The following is a 27,810-nucleotide window of genomic DNA, read 5'->3' as shown; positions in this document are numbered from 1 at the left end:
CAAATAATAAATAGAGGCACAAACAAATAAGCTTGGTAGAAAAAGCAACTTTAATGAAAAAATATTTCGTAAAAAAATAGTAAGACTTTTATACAACGTCGTGCAAATTAAGGATTCCGTACTGACTTCCAGTAACACCTTGTCTATTTCAGATATAAAAGTAACAGAGTAAGGAACCTATTTGCAAGCAACCATACAACTGAGCTGAGTGAATTTACACACATTTATTCTCAAAGATAGGACTGGGTGCATCCAGGTGCGAAGAGTCACAAGTGGTTTGAGGGTGTCCCTCAAATAACACTTCTAGGGAGAAGTACAGATAGGTTCCTCACATTTCTCACTTAGAAATGATTTATAACCAGAGTTACAGGGTAGCATAATTTGAATGACTTGCTGGCTTTGTGTGACAGTAGAATGTAAAGGTGTTCATTGTTGACCTGGTGTACAGAGCTGTAAACACTGGAAGCTTACAGAAAAGACAAAGGCTCAAATTTTGCATGGTCTGAAAAAGTATCATCTCTATAAGACAAGCACACACATACAAAATTCAGTGGCAGGAAACTTTAGAAACCAAGAAAACTTAAGAAACCATACATTAAAAAATTTAGAAACAATATATATTTTTTAAAAAAGATTGTTTTTTGTATGAACATTTTAAACAACAAAATTATAAATTCACTCCTGCATCTTCAAGCAACAAGAAGGAAGTGCATCTCGTGTCTGACGGGAAAGGCAGCCCATCGCGGCAGCGTCTCGCCGCCCTCGCCAGACAAACAGTTACAGACGGCTGCTTCCTCCCACCTCCAGATTTATCCTCCCATTCCAGAGAGGAGACACAGAATCAGGACATTTCACTGATCTGTCATTCCTTTCCATCGCCACAGCGAGCAAGAGGAGAAGACACGGTTGGGTTCTGGCTACAGACTGAAGGTTCACACGCAGCCCACCTCAAACATCTTCACTAGCTGCTTGCAGTCAGGGTCAATGAGGTCTGCTGGCTTTTCTCCACACTCATTTTCTGCATCTACGTTGGCGCCCAGAGACAGAAGGTACCTAAATGGAGAGGAAAAAAAAACACTTAAGTATACTGTACATTAAACTGAGAGCTCATCTCCCCTAGCCTGGCTGTATAGGTTTGAGAAGTTTAGCCACAACTATGTTGTAGCTTTAGCCCAGACAGCTACACTGCATCTGGCATGACTATACTGCTATGACCCTTGCATATTTTACATGTCCAGGCTGGCAGTGGATGAGAATGTGAAGCTGAGTAGTATGGATTCTTATCTCCTTTGGTTTCTCTCTCCCTGTATAGCTAGGATCAAGCAAGTGCATAATGTGTGTGTGTGTGTGTGTGTGTGTGTGTGTAAAAATGTAACCGGCAATCAGATTTTGTCATACCACTTTCTATACATCAGAAATCATGGCCTCACATCCCAGATCTGGGAAAATGCTACGACAGCAAACTGAAGGTACATATGAGAGTGAGATCACACTGAATAAGTGATGTTGTGTATATGTCTGTATGGCTGGCTGTCTGTGTGGTTTTGCCTGCATGGGCAGGTGGGGCTGGCTCACCGGGCAATGTGCGGGAAGCTGTCACTGCAAGCCATGTGCAGGGGAGTCCAGCCCTCCTCGTCCCTCTGGTGAATGTCCGCACCGTATTTCACCAGCAGCTTCACGCACTCCAGATTCCCAGAGAGCACAGCCTCGTGAATCGCTGCCATACCTGCAGTATGGGAAACGGATATAGCATGAGTCAGGAAATGGCACAGACACAACAGATGACGTGGAAATTTCTAAGCCTTCTTATTTTTTTAAGCAAATGTATCTTTTAGTTTAATAAAAAAAAGTCATACTTCTATGCACATAAATGACGGCAAGTGATAAATTTCACACATTAAATAAAGGGCACAGTAAACAGACCAATTGAAACACTCTGCACTCCCAAACTGGTAATAGTTCATTCAATAGATTGCCAGTAATGGAGGGGCAACAGCTCGGATACTCACCAGAGGGGTAGATAGTGTTCAGATGAACCTTCCTGGCTCTGATGAAGCGGCCAATCTGCTCCAGGTCTCCCTCTCGGACATGGTCCTGGAACACAATGTCATTGGGAAAGTGCACAGAGCGGGCTGGTTTGAGCGATACTTTTGAGCGGGTACAAGGTGCAGGAGAGCAGTCTTTACGGCTGTAACGACTGTAACGCACGTTCTCTGGCACTGGGTACTGGTTATAGTACTTCATCTTTGTAACAAGTATCCTCCTTTCTGTGATTTGCTAAAAGATAAAAAGGTGGAAAAATCCACGTGAGATGCGCAGTCCTCTCAGAGTAAAATCCTCTGGGTCCTGTCCTTTAGCACCTGCTTGCAGTTGCTTTGCGTCCTTCAGCTCCTGCACAGACTATGTAATATTTGCTCTGTCCCTATTAAAGTCTCTTCTTTCGTTAGTGTTCTGTCTTCCTCCCTGGATCTCTTACTCTGCTGTGTCATAAGACGGTGTTGTCAGTGTTCTGATGGCAAGGGGGGCAGTGGGTCTCTATATACCCTCAGTGGGGCTATTTTAGGGGCTGTCACCTCACAGATCAAGTGACAGGGGTTGCGAGATGAGTGGCCCCTGCCTGGTCCCTCCCACCATACTGTCACAAGCCTAAAGCTTCTGCTTACACCTCCTGCCCCATAAAGCAATGACAGCAGTAACCCCAGCTTCTGTTTTCACCATGTCTCATTAGGACCTTTTTAAACTTGCCCCTCCTCCTAAAGCTCACCATCCATTAAATCAAAGATCTATTACATGCGGCAGTCACGCACCACAAACACGATGAGTAACATCTAGTAAACAGCAGAGGGAAGTGAAAATGGTTGACAGCCAAAGGATGCCTTCTCGAAGTTATGGGTATTGCATCCCTGGCAAGTTTAGAATCATGACTGGACAAACAACAGTCATGTTGAGTAGGTTGATCCTAGATAGACAGCGAAGGCCACATGTATGAAAAAGCCATGACATTACGTTATCATCATGTAGCAGGCATTCTTATCCAGAACGATTACAAAGTGCATCTTAAGAAGTGGCATGAAAAGCTGTACAAACAGGACACCACTAACCGTGTTTTAATGAAGACATTAATGCATGAAAAATTAATAGGATGTTCCACATCCCCTCAGAATTACAAGCTACTGGCTTCTGTGGGGCTTTAAGTAGAGTCTGGTGCGACAACATTCACCATCTTTTTTTTTTTTTTTTTTTTTGTGAAACAAAGGTATTATGACCCTGTTATCATCAATGATACTGCCATCTTTCTGCTTTTTGGAAACTGGAGTCAGTTGATTATATATCTTCATCTTCATCTCCTTTGTAACTTCATTTGGAATTTTTATGGGAAAGGAGCAAGAGCAGTGTTTCCCAGACCTCTCCTGGAGGACCCCTTGCTCTGCATGTTTTAGATCTCTCCCTGCTCCAACACAGCTGATTCAAATGATCAGTTTGTTATTAAGCAGCTTCAGGAGTTCATAAGGGGTTGATCATTTGAATCAGCTGTGTTGGAGCAGGGAGAAATCTAAAACATGCAGGACAAGGGGTCCTCCAGAAGAGGGTTGGGAAACACTGGCATAGAGAACAAAACTTGCATAAGATAGCATAGTAATTATGTCATTAACCTTTCACAGTCTGAGCCACCACCCCCCCTTGTTTATGACACTTTCATCCAGCACTACTTGTACGACATGCACTGCATGTCAATTGAAAATGAAAATGGAACATGAGGTACTGATTGCTGTTTACTTAAATTGTGTGACTTTCACAATAATTGCATCACCACTAAAGGTATCCTATAAAAGCAAGAGAGATGAGAATGATTGTTGACAAAGTTTGTTAATAAAGTTTACTATTTACAGGTAACTTGCCAATGAAAAATAATTTTGTGTAGTATTGCTAAATCCGGTGCCCTATCCCTCTTCTACCACTTCTGGTATTACTACATGGTGTTTGGTATGAAACACAATTCAAAGTACAATTTATAAAGTGCAAGTACAGTACATAGCACTGCAATTCTCAGGATCACAAAACAACTTACAACAAATCCCTAATATATAAAGCTTAACAATACAATTCAAACTGATCAAACATCTGTTGGCTGAAATGTACTTATTCAGTAGTGTCACAACAAATCCAAGACGGCGGAATCCAGGCAATATCTTAAGGTTAAACTTACGGTTCTTTGTAGAGAGGAGAGCTGGATATTCCCACATTGGACTGGAGTGAAAATAAACATATCTTTGCTGTGGGGCTGCAGGAGAGGGAGAGAGAGACCACCAGTGTAGTGGAGCACAGGGGATGCAGAATGGGGCTTAGAAGTATGCAGGTATGGTGCAGCTGAAGGTATGATACACGTGCAGGTTTTGTAATCAAAAGTGGCTGGAATCAGTTGCCAGTGGTAGAGGGTAAAATGGATTCTTTGCAATGGTATAATACAGAATTGCAAAACAACTGTAATAAGGTTGATGTACATTAGGCATTTGGTAAGAGCAAGCAAGCAAGTAGTAAACACTTCATAAGGTAGGCATGCTATAGTAAGGGTTAATGAAGCAGACAGGATGGTGAGGGTTACATAAGGTGCAATCCAAATACCCATGTACAGCACCATTGATGTTCAGTATACATGTATGTGCGGTGCATGCATATGCATATTCATGATTTGTGCATGGACAAATGTGGAACACCAGTTTCCTTGGAAAGTTGAAGTGTTTATCCGCTTTGCAGAAACTGTGTGTCAATAGGGTTCGAAACAATGTTCTTGAATCTCAAACAACCTTGCATTCAGGTTGCCTACTTTTAAGGTAACTATGCCAGTACAACTTCTTTATATAATCTGTGCAGTGATAGTGCCTTTTAGTCACCATTTGCAAAAAACACTTCATACAAAAAAAGGACAACACAGCTATAACAGAAGCACATCGAGTTCAGGTTTGTTTTTTTATCAATTTTATTTTATTTGGCCACCAGTTAAACTTTTCAATTTTAATGCGATGGAATGCTTTGTATTTTTCAGTCATTTCCCCCCAGTCAGAACAGTCAAAAAAAAAAAAAATATTGTTAACCCCCCACCCCACCCACCATTCCATTCCTTCCTCTTTTAAACACCACCCCCCACCCACCTCCAAAAAACCGATAAAAGAACAAAATTACACTTACAACCCTGTCCTTGGATGTGAGAAAAGCAGAAGAGCTCACATTCACACACACACACTACCCCTCCCTGTCATCTTGACCACAGCGACACAGTACAGCCCAGGCACTCCATACGGGAAAGGAGTTTCAGGTAGAGCAGAAGCCAATGGGATGGGTGGGTGGGGAGGGGGGGGGGGGGTTACCTTATTGTTCTTCCCCTGGACATGTAAGGATGCCTCTCTCAGACACCTGATAAGCAGGTCCCCCACCTTACGTAACAATTTCCGCGACTTCAGTAACTGTCTAATCTCAGATGGCATGAATGAAGTGCTACGCATTGACTTTGGGGGTCCCGAGAAATTGATGTCATCTTCCCCAATGATCATGGTTCTGAGAGAGCTCAGGGGGCCTACACTGCCCCATGCAAACATTGTTACCGCTGGGCATACTGGTACACACAACCAGACCAATTAAAATAAATTTTTAATGAAAATACAATTAAATAATATAAGCTAGTCAGGGCTTAAACTTAAAAAAAATATCAGTAGCCAGGCTGTTGATCTGAAAGACACCAGGAGAGAAAGAGCACATAATTTTGGTTCAGAAAGTTTTGTCATAAGCCTTAGAAGTGTGGTCCACTTTCATACACATAAAAACAGTGAGGTTAATTCTCAGATATTGAAGCCATGTGCTTCCAGCGGGCACATTTTACCATTACCACTGATATGACCACAGCCCTGAGAGATCAGCCTCATGAGACCATCATACAGGTCCTGGCTCTCAGACTGTCTTCCAGGAAGATATTATCACTGCCCCTTTCCCCTACCTCCTAGTCAACACTTCCCAGTAAGCTGCCCGATTCTCATTGGATTAGTGGGGTTACCAAAAGGGGACAAAACGGTCTCAACATAATATTTTGAAAGCAAAAAACCGAACAAATGAAAACTAAACATTAATAAATGCACCTTAACGTAGAGAGCAATGTAATGCTCAATGCCGCGTTAAAAATATGTACACAAAATGTACAAATTGGACAAGGTTATGGTGGGGAGCTTTAGAAAAAAAGCACTATGCAAAATTCCTTGAAGAGCATCCCCCCACAAGGTGCCATTTCAGTGCCGAGTTCCTGTGAGAGGCGAGAGGTGGGTCTGTCTGGGCCGGAGGGTAGAGGTTTGGAGTTGTGGTCTGAGTGGCAGCCGAGGGATCCTGTGATGGCTGGTGACTGAAGCAGCTGGGAAGAGAGGGGTCAGTGTTCACAGGACAGGGTGGGGCCGGGGGAGGCGTGTCTCTTCCAGGTGTCTCTTACAACTCGTCGTGTGCCTCTTCACCGTCGGAGTCGTCATCCTCTTGCTCAAGGTCGGTCAGATCCTGAGACGGCAGAAGATAAAAAAAATGCATTACTGTTTACCACGTTCACCGGCGTTCGGCATTCCTAATGCTATGAATGACACAAATGGTTCCTATTATGCCAAATCACTTTTTCTGCACAATTAATCAGCAAAAGCCACACAATAAAAAGTAACGAAAATACCACCCCAATGAAATTTGTGCTAAAAAAAAAAAAAAAACCCTGCACTCAGTACTGTATTGTACTGACATCTTGTCTGCCTAAAGTAGTTTCTTCTATAACTGTATACCTGCGGTTTGTTGAGAAGTTTAACATAACTAGGGGCCCTCTGAAAGCTACATGTTTGGCCACAGTGTTAATACCACGTCCCCATTCCCCAAGTACTTCCCCATCACATAAACGTGCAGGAGCTCTGGTGCTAATTGTGTGTGATGCGTGTGCGGCTTGCTGTGTCGAGAGCCTTCCACAGGGAGGACGGTAAACAACGGCAACAGCTGCAGCAAACATTAGCAGTAGCGGTCAGATTCTGGAATTAGAATTCTAAGAAAGACGGGCAGCTAGTTTGAGCTGGCTTTCCCAGGCCTTGGACGCTGTCCCCCACCTCCAAATACACACTTCATGCACTTCATGTGAGGGGGTGCGACTACTGCCAGTTATCAGTTTTTTTTCCCCTCTACAAAGTCTGACCGTGCAATTTGGACAGAGCCTCTGGCTTCACCATCAGACAGAGACGTGCTATAGTCCGCTGCTCTCCTCCTATTTACGACTTCTCTTAAGGTTAAACCACACCATTCCTATAACCTGTATTTCTCCATTTCAGTTCACGATTTTGCTGTGTAAATGCCTAATTGCAATCCGAAATAATCTATTTAAGGTGGCTGCCATGTTTAACCTTTTGATGCACAACAGCCCATGAGGGGCTTTCACTGATCTGTTTATAGGATGGGGGCAGGGGATTTGAGGTCAAAAGCACACAACTCCAAAGACTTCAATCGCTTCCAGACTTTCTTCTCAATAATGACAGCAGGAATGTTTCAAAACAAACGCAGCACCTCAATCAATGGATTACTTCTGATAGAGCCAACGATAAACTCTGTCTCATCTAATAATTGCAAGTTATCCATGTACTTGAATGCTGTGTCAACAGCATGAGCATGAAAGTAAAGCACTTGGAATAAGTAATGAGGTTGCTGTGGGACACATTCTGGAGCATCTCCCTCCAGGCACCTGACACCGCAAATGCAAACAGGCTTGGAAACTTGAACTCACTATTGAACACTCAGCAACTGCAGAACGCTGTATTACTTCAAATGAAAGGTTTAAAAATATGTTCTTTCTACAGTACCAAAGGACCTGACTGCCCCCGGGAACAGCTGTGCTTGTCAAAATAAAGCAACAGGCAATTTACACAGTTAGATAAACTTCAAGTTCAGCTGTGTACAAACAGCTTGAAATTCCACAGATTCTTACAACAGGGCTTCCACCACAAGCCTTTTTTTTGCCCACAGACAACAGCTGCAGCACTGGCCACATTGTCACCAGGTGAGTTATTCCCTGCCCATTTCATTTAATTTCTGTTACCTTGCTGGGTGATTTTCACTTAAAGGCAGAAATATGCTAGTACTCTTCCACCAACCAACAGACCCCCCCACCCCCACTCTGAAATGACTGAAATTTATGCAATTTTTGCATGGACACACAATTTAACAATAACCGGTATCAAAAGTATACTATCATTGGAGAGGGTTGATGCCGTTATTTTCTCCTAAACAAGATCTCACTGTTCCCTTATAGAAAACAGCACAGGACTTGGACTATACGTGCAAATGAGTGGCACGTTTCCAAGGGTATTGCCACGAGTGACATAAAAGGAAGCATAGGCATTGATTTACTGGGGGGGCATGGCAGGGTATAGCTCCTATACATAGATTCGGTCACACACAAGCACTAGGGGGGCAAATTTCACAAATGCCCGAAAGGACGATAGTTAATGACCAAGATCATTTTAGTAAAGTGTATGTGCACAAATTTCGGGGACTTCCAACTGCTGCAACACCAGGAACACAAACAGATTTGAAATAGATTTGTTTTGAAATTCCACACTAAAAACAATGCACTTTACGTGCCATCAACCACTGGCAGTCCACACTCCAACTGTCCTTATTTTCACGGCACCACTTACTTCATCCTCTTCCTCATCCTCCTCTCCTGCTGGTGCACCGCCCTCTTTGCCTCCGCTCTCCAAGAATTTGGTGAAGCCCTCCAGCGTCCTCTCCCCATTGTAGTCGATCACCTGGAACAGTCAGTCAAAATAGATTAGGAGGGCAATTTTATGGACCACTGGGAATACCGTATAATGCAGGATTAAGCTTGCATTCATTTAGTTATGACAATGAGATCCTCTTTCCACTGCATGCAGCATACCAAAAGGACTTTCCTTCGGTTTTTTAAAAATGTTAACCCAACACAATGCTTTGCAGAAATTTCTTGACCATTTCAGTATCCTCATCTTCACGAATTATGGCAGTAATAACCACTACATTTATTCATGAAAAAAATGTCTTGGAACATAAAACATAACATAAAACTAGTTTCACATTGAACACTTGGAGAGGGTTTATAGGGCTGGACAAGGAATGTGTTACCCAGTTTCAATATCTGCCAATATATTAGTTGGTCTGTCTACTTTCCAGACCGACCACAAAGGTGAGCCTCTCCAATATGAATCTCTTGTGATTGTTACAGAATTTGTCTGCCAGATACAAAGCGACAGTTGATGAGTGTAAGTCAGGACAAAATGAAGATGTTCTTATCAGGTCAGTGTTAGGACGCATCAGAAAGCTCCTTTCAACTTAACCCAAAGAGCAGCTGAATATGAGTCTTAACGAGAGGTCAGTTTCTTGACTGTGGCAGCAGCTGCCTCTTCTCTTTGGGCTTTTGATACTCAGTCACATTGAGCTGGGGGCAAATGGAGGAGGGCTGGCATGTAAAGCAAACCCGTAGCGAAGATGGCGTGCAGATGCTTATTAAAGGGTGCTAATCGTCCAGCTGGCCTTCTGAGGGACGCAGATGAGCTGCTGCACGAGAGGCCATGGGCCACCTCCACCATTTTGCACAAATGCCCTTGCAGGTGTAAGAGGAACTGCTCCTGGCTCTTACAAGGTCGGAGGACCGCTGTAGACAGGTGAGGGTGCAGGCCGGAATGTGTGGGGACAATGGGGAGTGCGCTGGGCTGTCAACAGCACCGACACCCAAAAGGTGCCTCCAACCACCACCTCCAGCTCTGGAGGTGCAAGCGGGAGAGAGATTTACTGGAAGAGCCGACTCAGTTACAGCACGTGTGGCCTGCCTGAAAAAGGAGCACTTCTAAATCAGGACCCGGCAATTCTGGGGTTCCGACCGCAGGGAGCAACTGCTTGGGGCGATTGAAATAACTCCTGCAAAAATGCCGGGCCACACTTCAGAGTGAAGTCATTGAGAAGGGGCTTTAATTAGACGTGAATGGGGAAAGAAATCCCACGACAGTTAATCGCTTTTAAAACTGAAACCACAGAATCAGATCTGATGTTTATTGGTAGAGGTATTGGGGTTCCATGCCAGTAAGGGTTTATTTTTCTAACTGGGTCATTCTGAACTGCCCAACCCAAAACGCCTCCCTGTATTTGATCGCAGTCAGAACATGGAGAACACTGAAGACCTGGAGGGCAGGGTAGCAGGGTGAAAGGGTCGTACCTTGCGGTCATCTCCAGCAGGGAAGAACTTGAGCGTGGGGAAGCTGTGGACCTTGACGGCCTCAATCTCGTTGGCAGTTGAGTCCATCTTGGCCACAACAATGTTGCCACTGTCCTTGTACTTCTCACCCAGCTTGTCCCAGATGGGGGCAAGCTGCTTGCAGTGTCCACACCAGGGTGCATCTTTTGGGGAGAGGGGGTGAGAAGTCAGGGCAGCACTCCACATACATTTTCATAATATCCCACACGACACGGAGTTGAAAACAAAATCACTGCACCAGACATGCATGACAGTATGTTGAGATCAAAATTCAAGTGATGACACAAATCGTTTAGAATGCAAAGTCTATGTAGACATTTCAGTTTGACAGATGAAAGTGAATTTCACACAGGGATCGTGTGAATTGTCATCATTTTAATTCAAAATGCATCAAGTTCACACCAGATGTTTTCACTTCCCCATTTTGCATGAAGTATACATTAGGCTTTAAAAAGATTGACATTTCACCTCTGGTTGATTTGAATCACTTGTCCCTTATCCCACAGGCTTAGTGAGGCTAAAAATGTAATCTGATTTACACCCCACTGCACCAGGATGACATTTTTGAAGGCAAGCAGAAGGTAAACGCTCACCAATAGTCCAAACACTAAAGCCTATGGCTCTGGTTGCTGCTGGCAACAGAGACTGAGACAGGTGTGCCCCAACTGCAGGGCTTTAAGTGCTCAACAGGCTGACACAAGGCATCCCGATGCACGCAAACCCCCATGCACGTGCGGTCCAGCTTACTGCCCCCGACTCACACACACACTGTAAACTAACTTCAGCCTATAGACGGGTGGACCTGCCCAAAGCGATCAGTGAGTAATCTGGCGTATCTGCAACGGAAAAATTCCTCACCCCTTTTTCAGGAGGGAGGCTAATTTTGGAGCCCAGTGCTAAAAGAGAAAATACATTTAATCATGGTTTTCTTGCTCCGCATCTAAGATTACATGCATGAGGAAAGTGGAAGGCAGGAGTCTTCCCAGCTCCCTCTGCATGAGTGCCCAGCAGGGCTTATCACAGGAGTCCCAGGAGCATCAACGGGCTGGAGGGCTGACTCAGGTTTCAGACCCAGGAGCTGGCTGCCGTGCTGCGAAATCTTGCAAGACCGCTTTAGACCCAAATCAGGCGATTGACTCTGAAAAGTGAGACTGTCAGCCACCTGGCCTGGGGGGGGGGTGCACGAAATAGCCCTCAGAGTCAAGGCCAGGATTCGCAGACTCACTAAATCCCAAGTGCCCATTCGTTTTTGTGGTGAAAGCAGCGCTTACTTACAGAATTCAATGAAGACATTCTTAGCTGGGTCAAAGGCAACCTCCTCAAAGTTCTTCCCGACGAGGACCTTGACGGGGTTCTTGTCCCAATCCTCAGGGATATCCTGGCTCATCAGATGAGGCTGAGGAGAGAACAAAATCGACATACGCATTTGACTTGCCATTCAATCTGCTGTCACACTCCTGGAATTTGTAAAGATCTCTGGAAACAGGCATTGCAACTGAGCTATTCAACGTTCACATTTCATTCACATGTACACAAAATGCATTTATGTCCAACTCTCTGCACTTTACACATAAAGTCACATAAAAATTGTCTTGCAGCACACTTGTTTTACTAAATTTGTGTCACCTAAGAAAAGAACATTGTCCACTTGTACAAAAGTTTCAAGTACACAATGCACAATGACAAAGTACAAAATGATGTTTACAAAAATTTCTAGTTTCTACCAAGCAACCTAGCAATTTCTCTCCACTTATGCTTCAACTTGTCACAGAAGGTCTGCAAATGGCACAAACAAACTGGTGCTCTCACCACAGCTAAAAAGCTGTATTCCTGCTTCTGTCCAAAATGCATTTTTTGCCTTAGTGATTGCATCTTATGGGCACTGTGACTTTCGCCTTCCACAGCCATCAAACTGCTTGTTGAGGTTCTACAGCAAATGGCTCACCCAACAACTGCTAGCCGCTGGCACATTCTGACAGTGAATAGTTCGTTTTTTGGAGTTCACCTCGTAAGCTCAACTGAGCTTTCTACTCAGTCAGGCCTCAGATAATTCACATGTGCAGCCAAACAGTTAAGCAGCTGCTTCCTTTATGAAGGATCTCAGATTAGCAATGAAACAGGATGTTTGCTTCATCAAACTCAGGTAGGTAACTGACTGAAGTGACTGATATTTGCTGCAGCACCACTCATTCAGTCTTAATGTTTTTTTCAGGATAAGGGATTTTTTTGTGTTATTGGGTGTTGTCTGCCTCATTAGGACAGTTTCATAAAGCCTTTTAGGGGCTGATTTTACCTTCCAAACCATATTGGCCAGGCGCTACGTTAGATAAGTGTCCCTTGTGCTTTATTTCAGTGCACACCTGGTCAAAACGGTCTCCTGATGCAATGTCCTGCAGCTGGAACAGACAGCACACCAATGCAGTCCATCTCAGCCACGGACACATCATGTTAGCGTGCCGCTTTCAGTTCGTTGCAATTGACGCACGGCGATTACAAGAATGCTGTGATGTAACCGTATTGATGAACAAGCTTTGGCTCAATTACTGTCTGTGCGGTGTAGGGCACAGTCTGTACTTGCAGGGCAACCTACAGCGGGGAGAATAACCCTCCCGGGCTGACTGAAGCCGCCACGTAACAGGAGCCAGGCGGAAGCAGCCGGAGGGGAATTCTCCCGCTCAGCAGAAACGCACACCGCGCCCGGCATACCTTCAGCTTTCCCTCCACGAAGAGCGTGCAGAAGGAGATGATGTTGTCTGCGGTGATGTCCTCGCTGTCAGGCTTGTACTTGGTCATTTCATCCTCCAGGGTGATGAGGCGGATGGCTGGGCATTCCTCCTTCTTTAGGCCGAAGAACTCCAGGATACGCTGATTGTCCTCCAGATCACTGTCAATAAAGATGAAAAGGATCTGGGGGGAGAAGGAGGGCAGGGGGAGGGTGGGGGGAGGGGTGAGGCAGAAAGTGTGTCAGGACTGGTATGCATTCCTGTCCAAATATGAGCCTCCCAAAACTTCACTCCGATGACTACATTGCAGACGGAACGCAATTAATCAGGAAAATTAACAATGGAATTATCGGTAGTACACATCAGCAAGTGTGAATTTGCTAAACTTTAAGCAGCATGATAACGGCACATGAATTGTCAGCTTGATGACATGCTTTGATCAAGTAAAGGCTAGCAGCTTCTGGCACAGGGCGTGGTTATTTATGACTGGTCTTTCTCGAATGTATTTATAAATGAGCTCCGACGGGTCCTCAGTCATGGCAGGGGCAGGCTTGGTGTGAGAGACGCGAGGTCTAAAAATAACTACCCCCCCACCTTGCCCTTGAAGCCTTCGGCCGCCTTCTTGAATTGGTCCATCTTGTCCTGGAAATCGGAGGCTGCCTTGGGCACAAACATCAGGATGTGTGACTTGATGTCTCCTCCAAAGATCTTCGGCGCAGTCTGCATGAAGAGAATAGGTGTTGAGTCTTAATTTCATAAGCTGGCTTGCTCTTGCTCTTTGTCTTTATAGACACATGTTAAGGCAATCACTGCTGGCCATCTGTTGGCTTGTGCTGGCTGAAGTCATCAAGAACAGAGTTTACTGTAAAGACCATTAGCAAAGTCTAAATGTGTCATTGCACACATAGGAGTACAGGAAGACTGAAAAGTGGAGACAGGATGGAGAAAGTAGACTGTAGAAGTATTGTAGTGGAAAGCATAAACAGAGGGACTGGGAAATCTGTAAGGAAAATGGCTATGAGGAGGCTATGAGCTTTTAGTGGGAACGGGAAGAAGAGTTACCTGTTCTGTGAACTCAATGACGAGGGGCAGCTGGTTTGCCTTGATGAAGGTGAGGAGGTTCTCCTTGCTGATCTCTCCATCAAAGGTATTCCGGCCCTCATCAAACTGGAAAGGCAAGAGGAAAACTTTACAGGAATGCTTCTTTGTGCCAATGCAGGGTCCAGTCTGCTTGCCTACTGATGCCAGGAATAGCCAAACTAGAATTATCGCCAACCTATCTTTAAATAAGCCCATTTGGACCTACCCATTCCAGAAAGCTCTGGGCCTTCCCAGCAGGAACCAGCTCTTGTTTTATTGAGTGTTAAGTGCTTTTTATGTTATTCATTGCTTCCTGTCAATGCAGCTGGACAGGCGAGAACACAAGAGTTCCCAACACTGACTAAGGGTGTAACACAACCCAGAGGGCCACTGGTGCCAATAATTAGGAATTACAGTTGTTTATCATACACAAGCTTGAGCATTTAGGCTTCAAAACACCGTAGGAGAGCGCCAAGGAAGCAGGTTGCTTTAGGATAGGGTTTCACATGAGCGTGTGTGCACAGACAATCACACGCTTTAAGAAACACTGGGGGGGGGGTCTCCATGTTTAGACATACATTACTGATGCTTCATTAATCACTGATGAATTACTCCCGAGCGGCTCAGACAGTAAACATGGTTATTTCAAGCGCAGGCTGAGCCCCATGGCCCAGGTTCAAGACCAAGTTATTTGCTGACAATGACCAGGAGCCCACATCAGTGGGAAGTTTGGCTTTGTTCTCCTGTGGATGGGGATAGGGATAAGCCGCCCCCACCCCCCACCCACCCCCCCCCATGCACTGTGGACTTCCAGTGTAAAAAATAGTTGCAGTAGGTGTGCATGTGAAATGGAGGACTGCAAATGCCTCACCCTGTGCTCCTACATGGGTTCAGTGGCTGCCGGTGCCGCTGTGAAGAGTTCAACAGATACTTGGCAACTACAAACATTTTGGTGTAAAAGGGGTAAAACCCAAAAAGAGAAAAAAAAACACTGGAGAATATCTACAATATCGAAGTCTTCAAAATTCAACACCAAAGTGCAATTTGCACTACAGATGAATGCAGAGCCGTTCCTTAACAATAAAGCAGAAACGAAGGGAGAAAACAGTATGATGGCCAGTATGACAGGACTACAAAGCTTCATGGAAACTGAACTGAGAAAGGGATCGCATATCGAGGGTCAAGCAGAAACAGAGCAGAAGTTTATACCTTTATCTTCCACAGTTCTGATACTCATCTGGAATGGTTCCCACAGCAGTTTTGATGCAATTCTTCTGCTATTTCTGCTTCCTTCATTTTTACAGCGGCTCAGGTCTATGCAACCATTTTCAAATATATTGACTTTCTGATGAAATGAAGTTCAGCCAACATTACTCATCTCTTTATTTTTTTTTACTTATTTTCATCCGTTTCAGAGTTGCATCAGTGGTCAACACAAATGCTAACCTAATCTGAAGGGTTTGCGGTGCACTAATATAACATGCTAGAAGTTTCTGGCAAACATTAGATTTACAACAGGCACATGTTCAACGGGCAGCAGTCACATGTCTACTCTGACTTGAGAGATTATGACATTCAACAGCAGCTACTTCTGACTGTCAGAGGATTTCAAATCCAAGGCTTAACTAATGACTTAGACTGATTTTTCAAACAATATCAATGTACACTTACCAATAAATCACTGTGTGTGCTAGTAGCATGTCTCATTAAATAGCCTATCACATACTCAAAAGTAAAACACTGACAAAATTAAAAATCATACAGTACAATAACCTCAAAAAGAACCTTTTGATCTCCAAAATGTCTCTGATGATCTCCCTCACTTTTCCAAACCTCAGATGGTCACCTTGAGCGAATGACTTTGTACTAGACTGAAGCGCAACCTGACTGACTATTCCCGCTAAAATGGGTGGATGCTGAAATGCAGGACGCATTCAATGTGAGTGATTAATTTGATATGAGGGCAGACACCTGTTAGGAAAAGGTCATGACCAATTATGTAACAAGCAAATGAGTTCCCCACATGGACTGGCAAGTTCCAAGCAATCCTGGCTTTTGCCAGATTGTGCCACGCGCCTGCCAACAAGCTTTTAAGGAATCACAGCGGTTATGTAAAAAATAGGAATCCCCTGACCAATGCCAAGTTGACTGGGTGTCAGGACATTATTAGACCTCCCAGACAGCGCAAGCATGTCACATTAGTTCACAGTCTAACGTTTAAGCTTAGGGTTTGTGTAGACCTTTGATGCAAGTAAATGGAAAGAACAGACCAAAGTGAGCAGAAATTGACAATGAAAAGATTACTAAAAACAGCAAAGCATCATTCAATTGGAAAGTTCAAAATACTTCATAGCTTCATAATATGGACCACCTGAGCTACTGTAGAAATGAAGGAAGAGCAAAAGGATTTTACACAAAAACACTGACGAAACTGCTGTGGAAGCCGTTCCCGGTGAGTGCCGTAGCTGCGGAAGATAAAAGTAAACTTTGGCTGTGTTCTGGGCATCATTGTGGTGCTGTGGTTGTAAGAGACGTTGAAGCAATCACCTGGATAAAAGATCTGCAAAGTAAAATGTTCCACTACTTTTGCACAGGAGACAGACAACTGTGTCAAACTATAACTAAATCCATTAATACAACAGATGTAATACAGGGGGCTTCAAGCACTTCTTCCTAGCTGACACTGAGCCCTACTACTTGGGTTCGAAAACCAGCCATGTCATCTTCTGACAATGACCAGTAGACAACAGTGGATGAAATGGCTTTGCCCAAACTACCCACACCTACCCCCGGTGGGAACAGTTTCCTCACTGTGGTCCTTTCAGGACCCTGCAAGTCATTCAGGCGCCTACGAGCTGCTCAGATGACAGAGAGATGCACCCATCATCCAAACAGCATGTGATTCCTGAGTGCCGTGACCCTTGCAGTGTGGGAAAGAGTCACGTTGGCGTGCATGTGTGTTGAAGCACCGCAGTCCCCTCGCCTTGTGCTCCTGCACGAGTGCAGAGATTGTCACAACGAGGCAAGCTTAACGTATGACTTGCAATCACAAAACCTGGGTGAATGGTAAAAATGCAAACATGTAAACGGGTAGAAACTTCTGTGGTGCCTTCTTTTATTAAAAGAATATAGAAACTATTTTGCGAATGTGATTGACCCAAAGGAGGAAATCAACCCAGACACTCCTGAGTTTGAAAGCACTGTATAACTTGAACTTCAGGTTAGACCAAAGCCCTGAAGTCAGCAGTAATAAAGTGAAACAGTGCTGATGTGCTGATGAGTCAGAGTAAATGGTAAGCTTTTCTCAGCAACGCAGAGCTTCCAGGCTTGTGTAAGGCATTGGAATTTGGTGGCAAGAAGAAACTCAGCACCTTTATTACATTCTAAAGAAACAGGCCGTTGTAAAATTACGGTGGCCTAATAACCTCAACAACTCTTCACACAAACCATCTACAACCCCATAAGCAGGCAAAAGTGACTGACAGGGTATTCCCAAAATCTAATTGTACAGGGGTCAACACGCTAAGTTTAGTAGCAAAGTCAACAGCAGAGCAGGAGTAGTGCTCCAGTTATAGTATGGGCCTGATCATGTGTTCCCCAGCCCAGACAGGGATGAAAAGGTTGTTAAACTGACAGCGTGGTGCCTGCAGCACCTTTCCAAAATTGGCTACAATTTAAACACAAGATGTTTTATGGGTACACTGCCAACTACCTGCATAGCCAAACTCTTAAAAAAAAAAAAATGAGTGACAGGCAGCAGGTAGAACACAACGGCATAACTCATGTCTCCTATACCTCCACAACCAAAGCCCCAGATACCTCTGATCTTGTTTGTGAATATGAACGCGGGCACGTATTTATGCTGGGACAAATATGCATGAATATCTTCAAACACTCATTGGACTGACCACTGCTCACACAGTGCCCTCTGCAGGCAATGAGGATCAACTATTTCACACACTTCCCTACCAAGGGGGGTCAAACTGTACCTTCTTGAAGAGGACAACGCCATCCTTGGAAAGTTCAAATTTACTGAACAAAGCGTCGTCAGAGGTGATGCCAAAAGGAATGTCATCTACGGCCTCCGCAGCCTTCAGGAAGGCCTTGGCACCATCGGACTCAGCATCCTGGAGTGTGAAGGTAAAAACAGGGGGTTGCTCTCGATTAGGAAAAAACACTGTGCTGCACATTATAACAGCTACACAGCTTGGTCATAGATTTTGGGTTTACATCTGAACCATTTGTCCCACGCAGGCAAGCTGTGGTCATGTTGTTAAAATGGGACAACATGAGGGCTCCATCTCACCTTGAAGAAGCCGATGACAGTAACCTCGCTGTCTGCGATCAGAGACTCCGCCTGGGTGACTTCGGTCAGGGTTGTGGCGGCGGGGCCCGTGCGCTTCTTCAGCCAGCTCACGATGTCATCAGCCTGTCTGCCAGCTGCGCAGGCGGGAGAGAAGGGGATGACATCACGGGGTCACAAACCAACCAGCGGAGGAGAGTGCGCCAGCTGTCACTGCCATTACAGACAGCAATCCAGGCAAAATCATGCACCAAGTTAAACTGACTGGGCTCAGACTCAGACAATTTGTGAAGCTATTTCACATTTATGTGTGCTATTACTCCTTATGAGAAAAGCATAAGAAGCAGTTTTGTGTTCTGAGAAATTAATATTTGTACTGAAGGTGATGATACGAGTTTGGACAACATAAAAAAAATAGAGGTGAAAGTTAAAATAAATATTTTGTAGGCCATTTCAAATTTCTGTTATAAATAACTACGTTTGAGGGAAAACGTAGGGCTTGTAGTTCTGCATTATATTTTTCACCATTTGGAAGTTAAATTACAAATTAAAACAGAAACCAATGATGCAATAGTGAAGCAATTCAGCACAGCAAAACTGCAAACAGCTGGGATATGGATGCCGCTCGTGGTTTTGTGAGAGATCCGGTTTTAGGCTGGAGTGTACCAGAAGCAGTCTGCAATTTAGGCATTTCTAGCACCCCCCCCCCCCCCCCCTCCCCCCCTCCCAAGTTCAGAGCAGTCAAACGTGAGGATCTGCACAGCACAGTCAACGTGAGGATCTGCACATCGCACTGCTGGCAAGGGAGTGGGAGGGGCGGAGGAAGGGGTGGGGCTCTGGTTACACACAACCAGTCACAGCAGTGGAATTTAACACTTATTCAAAGCTAGCCAACAGGCCTCACAAGGCAAACATGGGGAAGTCCTTATTCTCCATCTGAGCCAGTCTTCAAATCTTGAGTACCACTACTTTACAACTTAAGTAAAATACCTATTAGACATGTGAATTTCGATTTATCTTGTATTAGAATATTCCATGGCCTGAAAGACTGAAAATTTGGTTAAGCGAACCATGCATTGTCCTCTCGGTCTCTATATGGAGCTCCACCTCTTTGTATGTAAACGATGACTTTCTCTGTAGAGAAAGATCCGCATTCACTCACTTTTAGTCAAGAGATTTAAATATCAACAACTTAGTTTATGCAGGGTTATTAGGCTGCCATTCATTAATACTGACGAGGAAAAAATGAGTCTGGAATCCTCGTCATACGTCTGTTAATATACCAATCATTCGTTCAAATATTCAACCTCACCTATAACCATTTATCAACAGAACAGATCAAACTTTTTTCTAAGTGACTAGGATATCCCATACATTCCTGTGGACCTACCCTCATGTTACATACCTGAGTATTCTTTGGGTGACTCCTTCTCTCCTCCCTTGAAGAATTTGATGGTGGGGTACCCCCTCACCCCGTACTCCTGCGCCAGCTCTGACTCCTCAGTGGCATCCACCTTCGCCAGGCGGATGTCAGACCCCTCGGCCTTAAGGATCCCAGCCGCTTTTGCGTACTCGGGAGCCAGAGCCTTGCAGTGCCCGCACCATGGGGCATCTGAAATAAAGACAAATAAAGAGAGTCAGACACAAGAGCAGTCTCACCAGCAAAGCTGGACATTATGAACATTTTGCATGCTTCCACTGTGCATTTGGCTACACAACAACCTGGCCTTCCAGTCTACCTCAGAATGAAGCAGTATAAAATGCATCACTACTACAGTGGTTTAGTTTAGAAGGGGCTTTGTGCCCCATCTCCAACACCACTTCAGGATAAGTATGAAGGTGGCTTGAATACCACAGAGCAAACGCAACAGTCAATGTAGCTTGCTGAAGAAACAGTTTACTTACTCCTAGTCAGGTATTCAAGCTATGCGTGTACCTTGTATGACTAAGGATTTTAGGACAACCATTTATGAAGTCAACTGCACAAAGTAAATAATTTTGCAATCAAATACCTCACCCCTGTACTTTCTCCCACTCGCAATATGTGCATTTTAATGACAATGATTTACTCTGAAAACAATACAGCTGGGTAACACTGCACTGCCCTCCAATTTCAGAGGTGCCAACTTATTCTCCCTGTTGGTCTCACAGTCAATACTGCACTGCTGTAAGTTTAAAGTCCAATGTTCACTTCCACATAGAGTACTCCTTACGGGCAAATATGACCTCTAAGGTTTAATTTATTTGTCATTCGTCCTGTCGCGAGACACCCTTTCTCATTCCGTCAACGTGTGGAGATAAAAAAAAACGTACATTTGCTAAAGGGAGTTTTAATTCTGCGTTTCTAAAAAAACAAGGAAGTTTTAAATCCTAACACTGCATAAGTACACGTCAACCTACCATTCCACCCCGCCAGTAAAGCCCCTCCCGTTCACATACGGTGAGCAAACAAAGCGAACCCTCCCCCACAGTTCATTGGAAAAATCCAACTCATGGAGTGCTCTGACTGGACAAAGTACCTGTCAATCTCTTCTACAGAGTTTAAGTTTTTACAAGGTCCAGCGGAGTCATCGCAGGGCAGCCCATGAATGCAACAAAATGGAGTGGATGAACTTTAAAACGCAGTTCAAAACTCTCACTTGGGACAGAAGCATCGCAGACATGGCCATTTTAGAGTAAGTGAAACCGAAACACTGTGGTTTCACGGATAGGACATCCCACTTACAGTGCAACTTTCTTTCAGCACAATGCCTTGCTGGTAATTTCGATTTCTAGAAAACATCTGGATTGATTGATAATATTGGAGACTGCTAGCTAGCTAGTTAGCTAATCCATTAAGGGGTGCGGGTTAAGGGAAAAAAACCCCGCAGCCAGCGAATGATTTGAGCGCTCACAACAAAGACTTTTTGCAGCGAAAATCAGCTATTTCCTCAATCACTCGAGGATGGCTTGAGAGATATAACGAATGAAAAACAGTTCATAAAAATATTATGCTGGGTATGGATCATTAAATTATTAATATGTAGCTAAGATACCCAGTTAAAAAGTTTCAAGTTATACAAAATGGTAATTTATCCTTCCCATTGTGAAATACACTGGGTTTAGCAAGTCATTCTGATAGAATTCACAAATGCTATTAATCTGAGAATTAAGCAGTTTCATAGATTAAGGTGCGTGGAAAAGAGGAACATTCATTGTCCAGATGCACCGTTAAACTATTGTGTAGTCTAATTAGTCAACAAACGGTGATGGCTTTTAATGAAATAACCTTTTAGTTGACCATATCCAAAACATTTCTCGGGTCAAAAATTGGATGCATAAAAACCACAGCACTATTTAAGACAATTAGCTTGCTGACTGCATTTGGGTTCCAACATGCTAACGTTAGAAAGCCCCATCGCATAGCGTGGAGTGCAACAACACCTCTGATGGATTCCACCAGTGTCAGAGTAACTACCCTGATGTTAGGTAGCAATCTAGTCTGGTGAGACAGCTATGTTGTAGTGGTAGGCGGCCAGCTACTGTGCATGGAGTTGAACAATATTGTGGCTATAATTTACGTTAGCTAGCTATGTCGACTCGGCAAAGTGATCTTTTCTCTTCGGTCTGCACACCCACTGTGTCGATATGGCATTAGTTAGCTAACGTTATTTTAGGCTCGCTAACTGTTCTCTCATACCTTGCTAGTAGCTCCGTGCATCGTCAATGTTTCAGCTGGCTAGCCAGATAAAATTAACTATAGCCTGTCACAAGACTGGTGTATCTGACTGTAGAAATCAATTGTAAATACTCACAAAATTCAACAAGGATGTTGGGATGAGCTTTCAGCGCTTCCTCGAAGTTACTTTTTTTCAACACCAGGACATCATCTTCCTCGGCAATATCAGCCCTGCTAGCCGCGGCCAGTGCAAAGAGTACCAAAAACTTCAACATACTTGTGCTGGTTTTCGATAGTGAAAATAAAGACGCCGAGATTACAGTGCCCTACACAACTAGCTCTCTTTTTGGCTGAATGAAAGACGGGGATCCCGACGGCGTCAGTATTTCTATGATTTAAGTTTGAACTGTCGCCTTTATTTTGTGTATGCCGCTACTAACGTGGCACTGCGCGCAGGAACCAGAGAGGCCAGTTATACTGCGCAGGCGCTTTTATCAGGTTGAATGCTGTTCGTGTTGAATTGTGACTGGACCGCGGCACAGGGTACCTGGAAGTGAATCTCCGTGTTTATGTGTGGACTGGGCGGTCTGAAGTTATCTACACTTTTGGGAGTGGTGGGGATGAGCTGTATATGTTAACCAGGCTTACGTATATGTTAAGTTGACCTTCCTGGATGCACAGAATGAAACAAAAGGGATGTCTGGAACAAAAGATTTTAAAATTGGAAGCATTCCACACGACGCACTTCTTATCGCAGGAAATGTGTACGAAATTGATCTGGCCCTGGCACACATTGTCAGGCGCACAGGGTAGGAAAATGTAGTGTTGTAAAAATATATATTTAAATATATCCTTTACCAGTCTGCAAACATAAAGTTTAAAGCACAACATAACTACGCCGAAATCACTTGCTGGATGCGATGGAATCTGCCCAGTCGCGTTAGTTCCGTCACCTCCACATCATCGCGAACCACGGGGGCCGCCAGCAGATGGTGGTGTCTCTCAGCGTCAGATCAATGCTGTTTCTCCACTGCCGAAATGATTACTTTGCAGTGGTCTGTGATTTCTGAGAAAAATAATCAAAGATATAGATGTAAATAAAAACACTTTGTGGAGAACAGCTACCTGTATGCGTGGTGCCTGTGGCAGGGCTATACGTCCACTTTTTTACAGCAAGAGGTCTGTTGATGAGAGCGCAATCTCGAGACAAGCATCAGTTGTGTGCAAGACACTTAGTATCCACACAGGTGTACTATAGTTGATGTCTACTTCACATACATACATTTCATCGTACAGACATGATATAAGATGAAGGATGAATCCGTGCTATTAAAAATGACTTGCGTTTATCTAACGTCAGCCAGAAAGATTTCTCATTCTCATTCAGATTTCTCATCAGCTCACTATAATTAGTATAATGCTGACCGGCAGAGTCAAAACAGTATTTATCAAAGGGAATAATATCAATGGGATTGTTAGAGGGCACTTAGAATAGTCCATACAGTATAACCACTAACTCTAAAGCTGTACAGACTGTGTAACTCTAAAACACAGTAGTACAGCTTGGGTTCAAAACTGAAGCCAAGATAAATAGAGTTAGTTTGCTCTCTGTTTTAAATAATCTTTTATTGACAGCCAGTCTCAAAGACATAAGGTGTGTCTCTCAGGTATAGCAAGTCAGCTGTACTTGAAGTGAGCTGGAGGTGTTCCCATGGCAACCTTACCCAGATGGACAGCATGTTTGCACACCCCACATACAACAGTAGGTTTGGCTGATAGTTGACATGTTATACTGTGCTGTTGTATTTAAATCAGTATATTGGGTTGTCTTATGTTACATTTGCTTACTGGACGTCCTTATCAAGTACAACTTACAATTTTTAAGTTATACAGATGGATATTTATGTAAGTAATTAGGGTTAATCACATTGCCCAAGGGTACAACATGAATGCTCCTTATCACTACACCACACTGCTGCCTGTGACTTCCAGCATGTAACTAAGCAAGGGTATTGCAGAGTAGCATACATCCAAGCATCATGTGCCCAACTGCAGTGGCGGTAACAGTCAAGTGTGAGAAATTTTCTAATTCAGGCTTGTATTTGGTTCTTTATAACAATGCTTACATCTTGCTGGGTGTCATGTTCTTGAGATAACAGTAGCTCACACCAGGGAATAAACAAAGGAACAAAAAGCATTAAGTCCTATGTGGTACACAAGATTCATATATTGTCATTACCAGTCTCTTCAATCGTCATTGTACTCCCTCCATCATAAGAACAACAGTGGCTTCATTTCATCTCGCGGGGAGTGACCGTGGAGGTGTAGGCAGGGGTGGCCAGTACCAGGAAAGTTCAAATGTAATATGTTCCAGTGTCAACAGCACTTGATCGGATGATAAGATGAGAGCAAATACACTGAAACTGAAACACACTATACTGTCTTGGGTTACAGCAGCACAAGCAGCAAAAGCAAGCGTGTGGAAACCTAGCTCAAGTACGCTTTTTTGTCGTGAAAATAGACAGTAAAAATATGTGAGGCTTTACCCCTCCTTTTACAAGCTTTCCTAACAGTTTTTAATGTGGTGTAACACGATCCCAGAGAGCACTGGTGATGGCAGTGATGCAGATTAGGGAGCATGTAGCGTGATCATATCAAACACAGTATGCATAGAACAGAAGGACATTGACTGTGTTCCACACACAGTCCAGTTCATACTTAACTCCATATAATAGTTGTGTTTTAGTCCCAATTTAGCTAATGTGCCCAATCTTGCTATATTGCACACATGATACATTGTAATCAATACTTTGTGGGAGCAGTAAACCTTTAATGAGACACATATCCATTAAGGTTGCACAAAACAATTTTAGAAGAATTTTGAAAATAGTTTCAATGGATCACGAGGCAACAGGCAACCAAATGGTTACTGAGTCAGTCTGTCGAAGTGAAACCCTTTGAAGTGAAACTTTTTGTGTCACGCAGAGAAATAAAGAGGAAGAGACATCCGACTACAAACTGTCACTTCTCTGTGGTTTCTTGGCACATGCTAATGAGGGCACCAGGACACCAGATAAACAAGTTTGCAGTACTCGTGATTCGAGTCACATAAAAAGAGACTTCCACCCTTTTATGACCTTCTAATCATTTGTCCCAGGTCCTGGCCTATCTGTGGATCCAGACTGTGGGGGGAATTCTGTCCAGCTGCTGTGGTGCTTTATTTAGTGATGAGCAAGTGTTATTTTAATTCAGACATATCATCATGAGTTCAACAGTGACTGAAGTGAAGGAAAAATTATGTGTGTCAATCAATCCAATGTAATACTTACTTAAACTAATTTCTGACAATCAAGGCCAGGTTATTCTTAGGGTTATATTGGATACCCCCCTCACATACTGTAGTATAAATAGCCTCCCGTATAAGAGTATTGTCACTTTCCTTCTATCATACATAGTTACACATGTCTGTCTTTTCTGTTGCTTATTAATCTTGTGTGAAAAATAATGAGCGCATGTAAGGGTATGTGCCCTTCTGCTATGCAGAACAGAAGAATAAATGACCGCTGTCTCTCTGGCCTTACTACAGTAGGAGGAGTTCTCCTTCGCCTGATGAGGCAGCCTGTGATTGGCTAGTTTGCTGACCACTCACCAGTGATTAACACTTTGTCTAGCTGCTGTTATCTACCATTATATCAGATATGATTACAGTAGCCTTTTTATCACCCAGCTTCACACTTAGTGTGTTCATTTTCCTCCCTTGTGACTCAGAGTCACTTTCTGTAATCTCTCTCTGTCACAGCATCTCCTTGATATGTAGATGATTTTATTTTTTAAAAATGTCAAATTTTGAAAATGTATAATCATTACATCTCTTAAAGTCAATTTCTATCACCAGGTACTGATGAAAATACAAAATATGACCACACTTCACCCCCCCCTCCTTAAGTTCATACTCATGGATATAGTAACCACTCTACCATTAGGAGAACTGGAACTCAAGGGAACTAAAACTAATAGCATGATAAAATGTAGGCATAAAATCTGAAGATCCCCTGCTTCTCCATAGTCCTTTCAAAAATATAGAACTCTGGCCCCCTTACCTCACACTGGATACCTCCTAACATGACACAAAATACAAAACCTATTGGTAATGACTGATAATGATAGCAATGACTGGTAATGACAATATGACTGATAGTGAACAACTTTGCAGGTGGAGACAAGCAGATGCAATATTCTCTACCTATAGATGTGTGAACCATAAGCCAAAATGCTGTCCCTTTATTACCTAACACCCCCCCCCCCCCCCCTCCTCCTCCCCACCCTCCACCCCTCCTGCTTATCTTATGTTGGCTCCATGATGGCACCAGGCCCTTATGGCCTTGGAGAATTACATCCTGGCCCCTAGGGAAATGGATATGCCCTCCCCCGGTATCTCAACTGGCAGTCTGGCTGACCAGGGAGACACAAGAAAGGGTTCTGCATAGGATTTATCTACAGTACCTACTGTATAATGACCTGGTAATGATTTGTGCAGACAGAAAGTTAGACAACAAATACTGATATACATAGGGTATGATTATATATAATAAAAAATAGATGAATTACAAGGTCATTTTTACTGGCCTCCATTATAGCTGTGTTGGACTGCACTATGTACCATCACCACAAAACAAAGAGGTTAAAATGTTCCACCAGAGGGTTTTTGACACTTGTGTGCAGACGACTGATGACAGAATTCTGAGGCAGACAGGGCATTCTGAGTTATGCAGACCTCCAAACTGAAAAGCCACAGACACTTATCAAGCTAGCATGGTCACTTATTTGGCCAGCTAGCTCACAGTGTGACTTGAAATGGCCAGGAATCCTAGGATCAGATGTAAAAAGAATATGTATGGATGTGACAAGTGAGGGTATTTAATGTCACGTGAGGATATATAGTGGCTAGCCAGTCAGCCAGAGCTAGCAGCCAACAAGAAAACACATGGAGAGGATCATTGCTAAATCAGGATGGACTCACTATCTCCTATTACCCCTTCATTGCAAGTCAAAATAGACTACAAAAAGTTCCTGAGCTGTCAAATGTGAGTTATGCAAATGTGCTGAATCGTTTAAGAACAGGCATACTGTAATGTGAATTAACTACCTCACTGATTTTGCTCTTATGATATGAATGTCTTTAGCTTTGATTTTTATTTGTGGAAAGCTTATCTTGTATTTGTAACTTTTCACAGCTTTGCCTGGCAGCTAGCTAGTTAGCTTGCAAATTGCTCAGACCAGTGCTATGATAGATTGTGTTTAAAGACCTGACAATGAAGTCAACATCCTTTCAGTTAGTCACACTGCTGCTTTAAGACTTAGTCATAGCCTTAACAAGTCCCGAGTAAAGACAGTAGAAAACACTGATGGGCCATTAGCCCTAGTTGTGTTTGAGTTCCGGGTCCCAATAGTGGAAAACAGGCTAATGGATTACTGGATATAAAAAGGGACTCTGCTACTTCCCAGTCATTGATCTAATGTACAACTGTAGAGACTCCACACCGAGTGGCACATTTAAGAAAGCAGATACCTCAAAATTAAATAAAACATCAACTCCAGAATACATCGATTAGACTAATGGGCAGGCACAGTTTTCAATATATTCCTACTCCCTGTTTCAAGAGGATAGGTTGTCAAATCAAGTGGCATACAGAATTATAGTACTAAGTCATTTGGACAAAGATGGGAAAACTGAAGCCATAGATAGACAGATGAGCAAGGTGGT

The 27,810-nt window shown here is 43.6% G+C and overlaps 2 protein-coding genes across 2 annotated transcripts; both read right to left on the bottom strand.

Moving 5' to 3' along the window:
• Window positions 1–31: 31 nt before the first annotated feature.
• Window positions 32–2,530, bottom strand: ppp1r27b (protein phosphatase 1, regulatory subunit 27b). Its single transcript, XM_036540917.1, has 3 exons — window positions 2,010–2,530; window positions 1,576–1,726; window positions 32–1,053 (listed from the first exon to the last, which is right to left on the bottom strand). The coding sequence occupies exons 1-3, from the start codon at window positions 2,242–2,244 to the stop codon at window positions 933–935; spliced, it is 507 nt and encodes a 168-aa protein (XP_036396810.1). The 5' UTR covers window positions 2,245–2,530; the 3' UTR covers window positions 32–932.
• Window positions 2,531–6,225: 3,695 nt separating this feature from the next.
• Window positions 6,226–22,537, bottom strand: p4hb (prolyl 4-hydroxylase, beta polypeptide). Its single transcript, XM_036534755.1, has 11 exons — window positions 22,183–22,537; window positions 19,794–20,000; window positions 18,392–18,525; window positions 18,075–18,212; window positions 14,068–14,172; window positions 13,600–13,725; window positions 12,989–13,189; window positions 11,558–11,678; window positions 10,244–10,425; window positions 8,694–8,804; window positions 6,226–6,531 (listed from the first exon to the last, which is right to left on the bottom strand). Exons 1-11 carry the CDS (start codon window positions 22,319–22,321, stop codon window positions 6,466–6,468), a joined length of 1,530 nt encoding a protein of 509 aa, XP_036390648.1. The 5' UTR covers window positions 22,322–22,537; the 3' UTR covers window positions 6,226–6,465.
• Window positions 22,538–27,810: the final 5,273 nt, after the last annotated feature.

The sequence above is a fragment of the Megalops cyprinoides genome, chromosome 1 (assembly GCF_013368585.1).
Source record: "Megalops cyprinoides isolate fMegCyp1 chromosome 1, fMegCyp1.pri, whole genome shotgun sequence".
Lineage (NCBI taxonomy): Eukaryota > Metazoa > Chordata > Actinopteri > Elopiformes > Megalopidae > Megalops > Megalops cyprinoides.
Note: the sequence above shows the minus strand (reverse complement) of the source record. Positions and strands in the feature narration are given on the sequence as shown.

What these genes read in the sequence shown, in the direction of transcription:
- ppp1r27b (XM_036540917.1), bottom strand. Translation starts at nt 2,244, where the DNA reads ATGAAGTACTATAACCAGTACCCAGTGCCAGAGAACGTGCGTTACAGT. An exon ending in GAACACTATCTACCCCTCTG is followed by an intron (nt 1,727 to 2,009) that starts GTGAGTATCCGA and finishes CCCATACTGCAG; the next exon opens with GTATGGCAGCGATTCACGAG. An exon ending in AGCTTCCCGCACATTGCCCG is followed by an intron (nt 1,054 to 1,575) that starts GTGAGCCAGCCC and finishes CTCTCCATTTAG; the next exon opens with GTACCTTCTGTCTCTGGGCG.
- p4hb (XM_036534755.1), bottom strand. Translation starts at nt 22,321, where the DNA reads ATGTTGAAGTTTTTGGTACTCTTTGCACTGGCCGCGGCTAGCAGGGCT. An exon ending in GTCACCCAAAGAATACTCAG is followed by an intron (nt 18,526 to 19,793) that starts GTATGTAACATG and finishes CCGCCTGCGCAG; the next exon opens with CTGGCAGACAGGCTGATGAC. An exon ending in TCATTGAGTTCACAGAACAG is followed by an intron (nt 13,726 to 14,067) that starts GTAACTCTTCTT and finishes CTCTTCATGCAG; the next exon opens with ACTGCGCCGAAGATCTTTGG.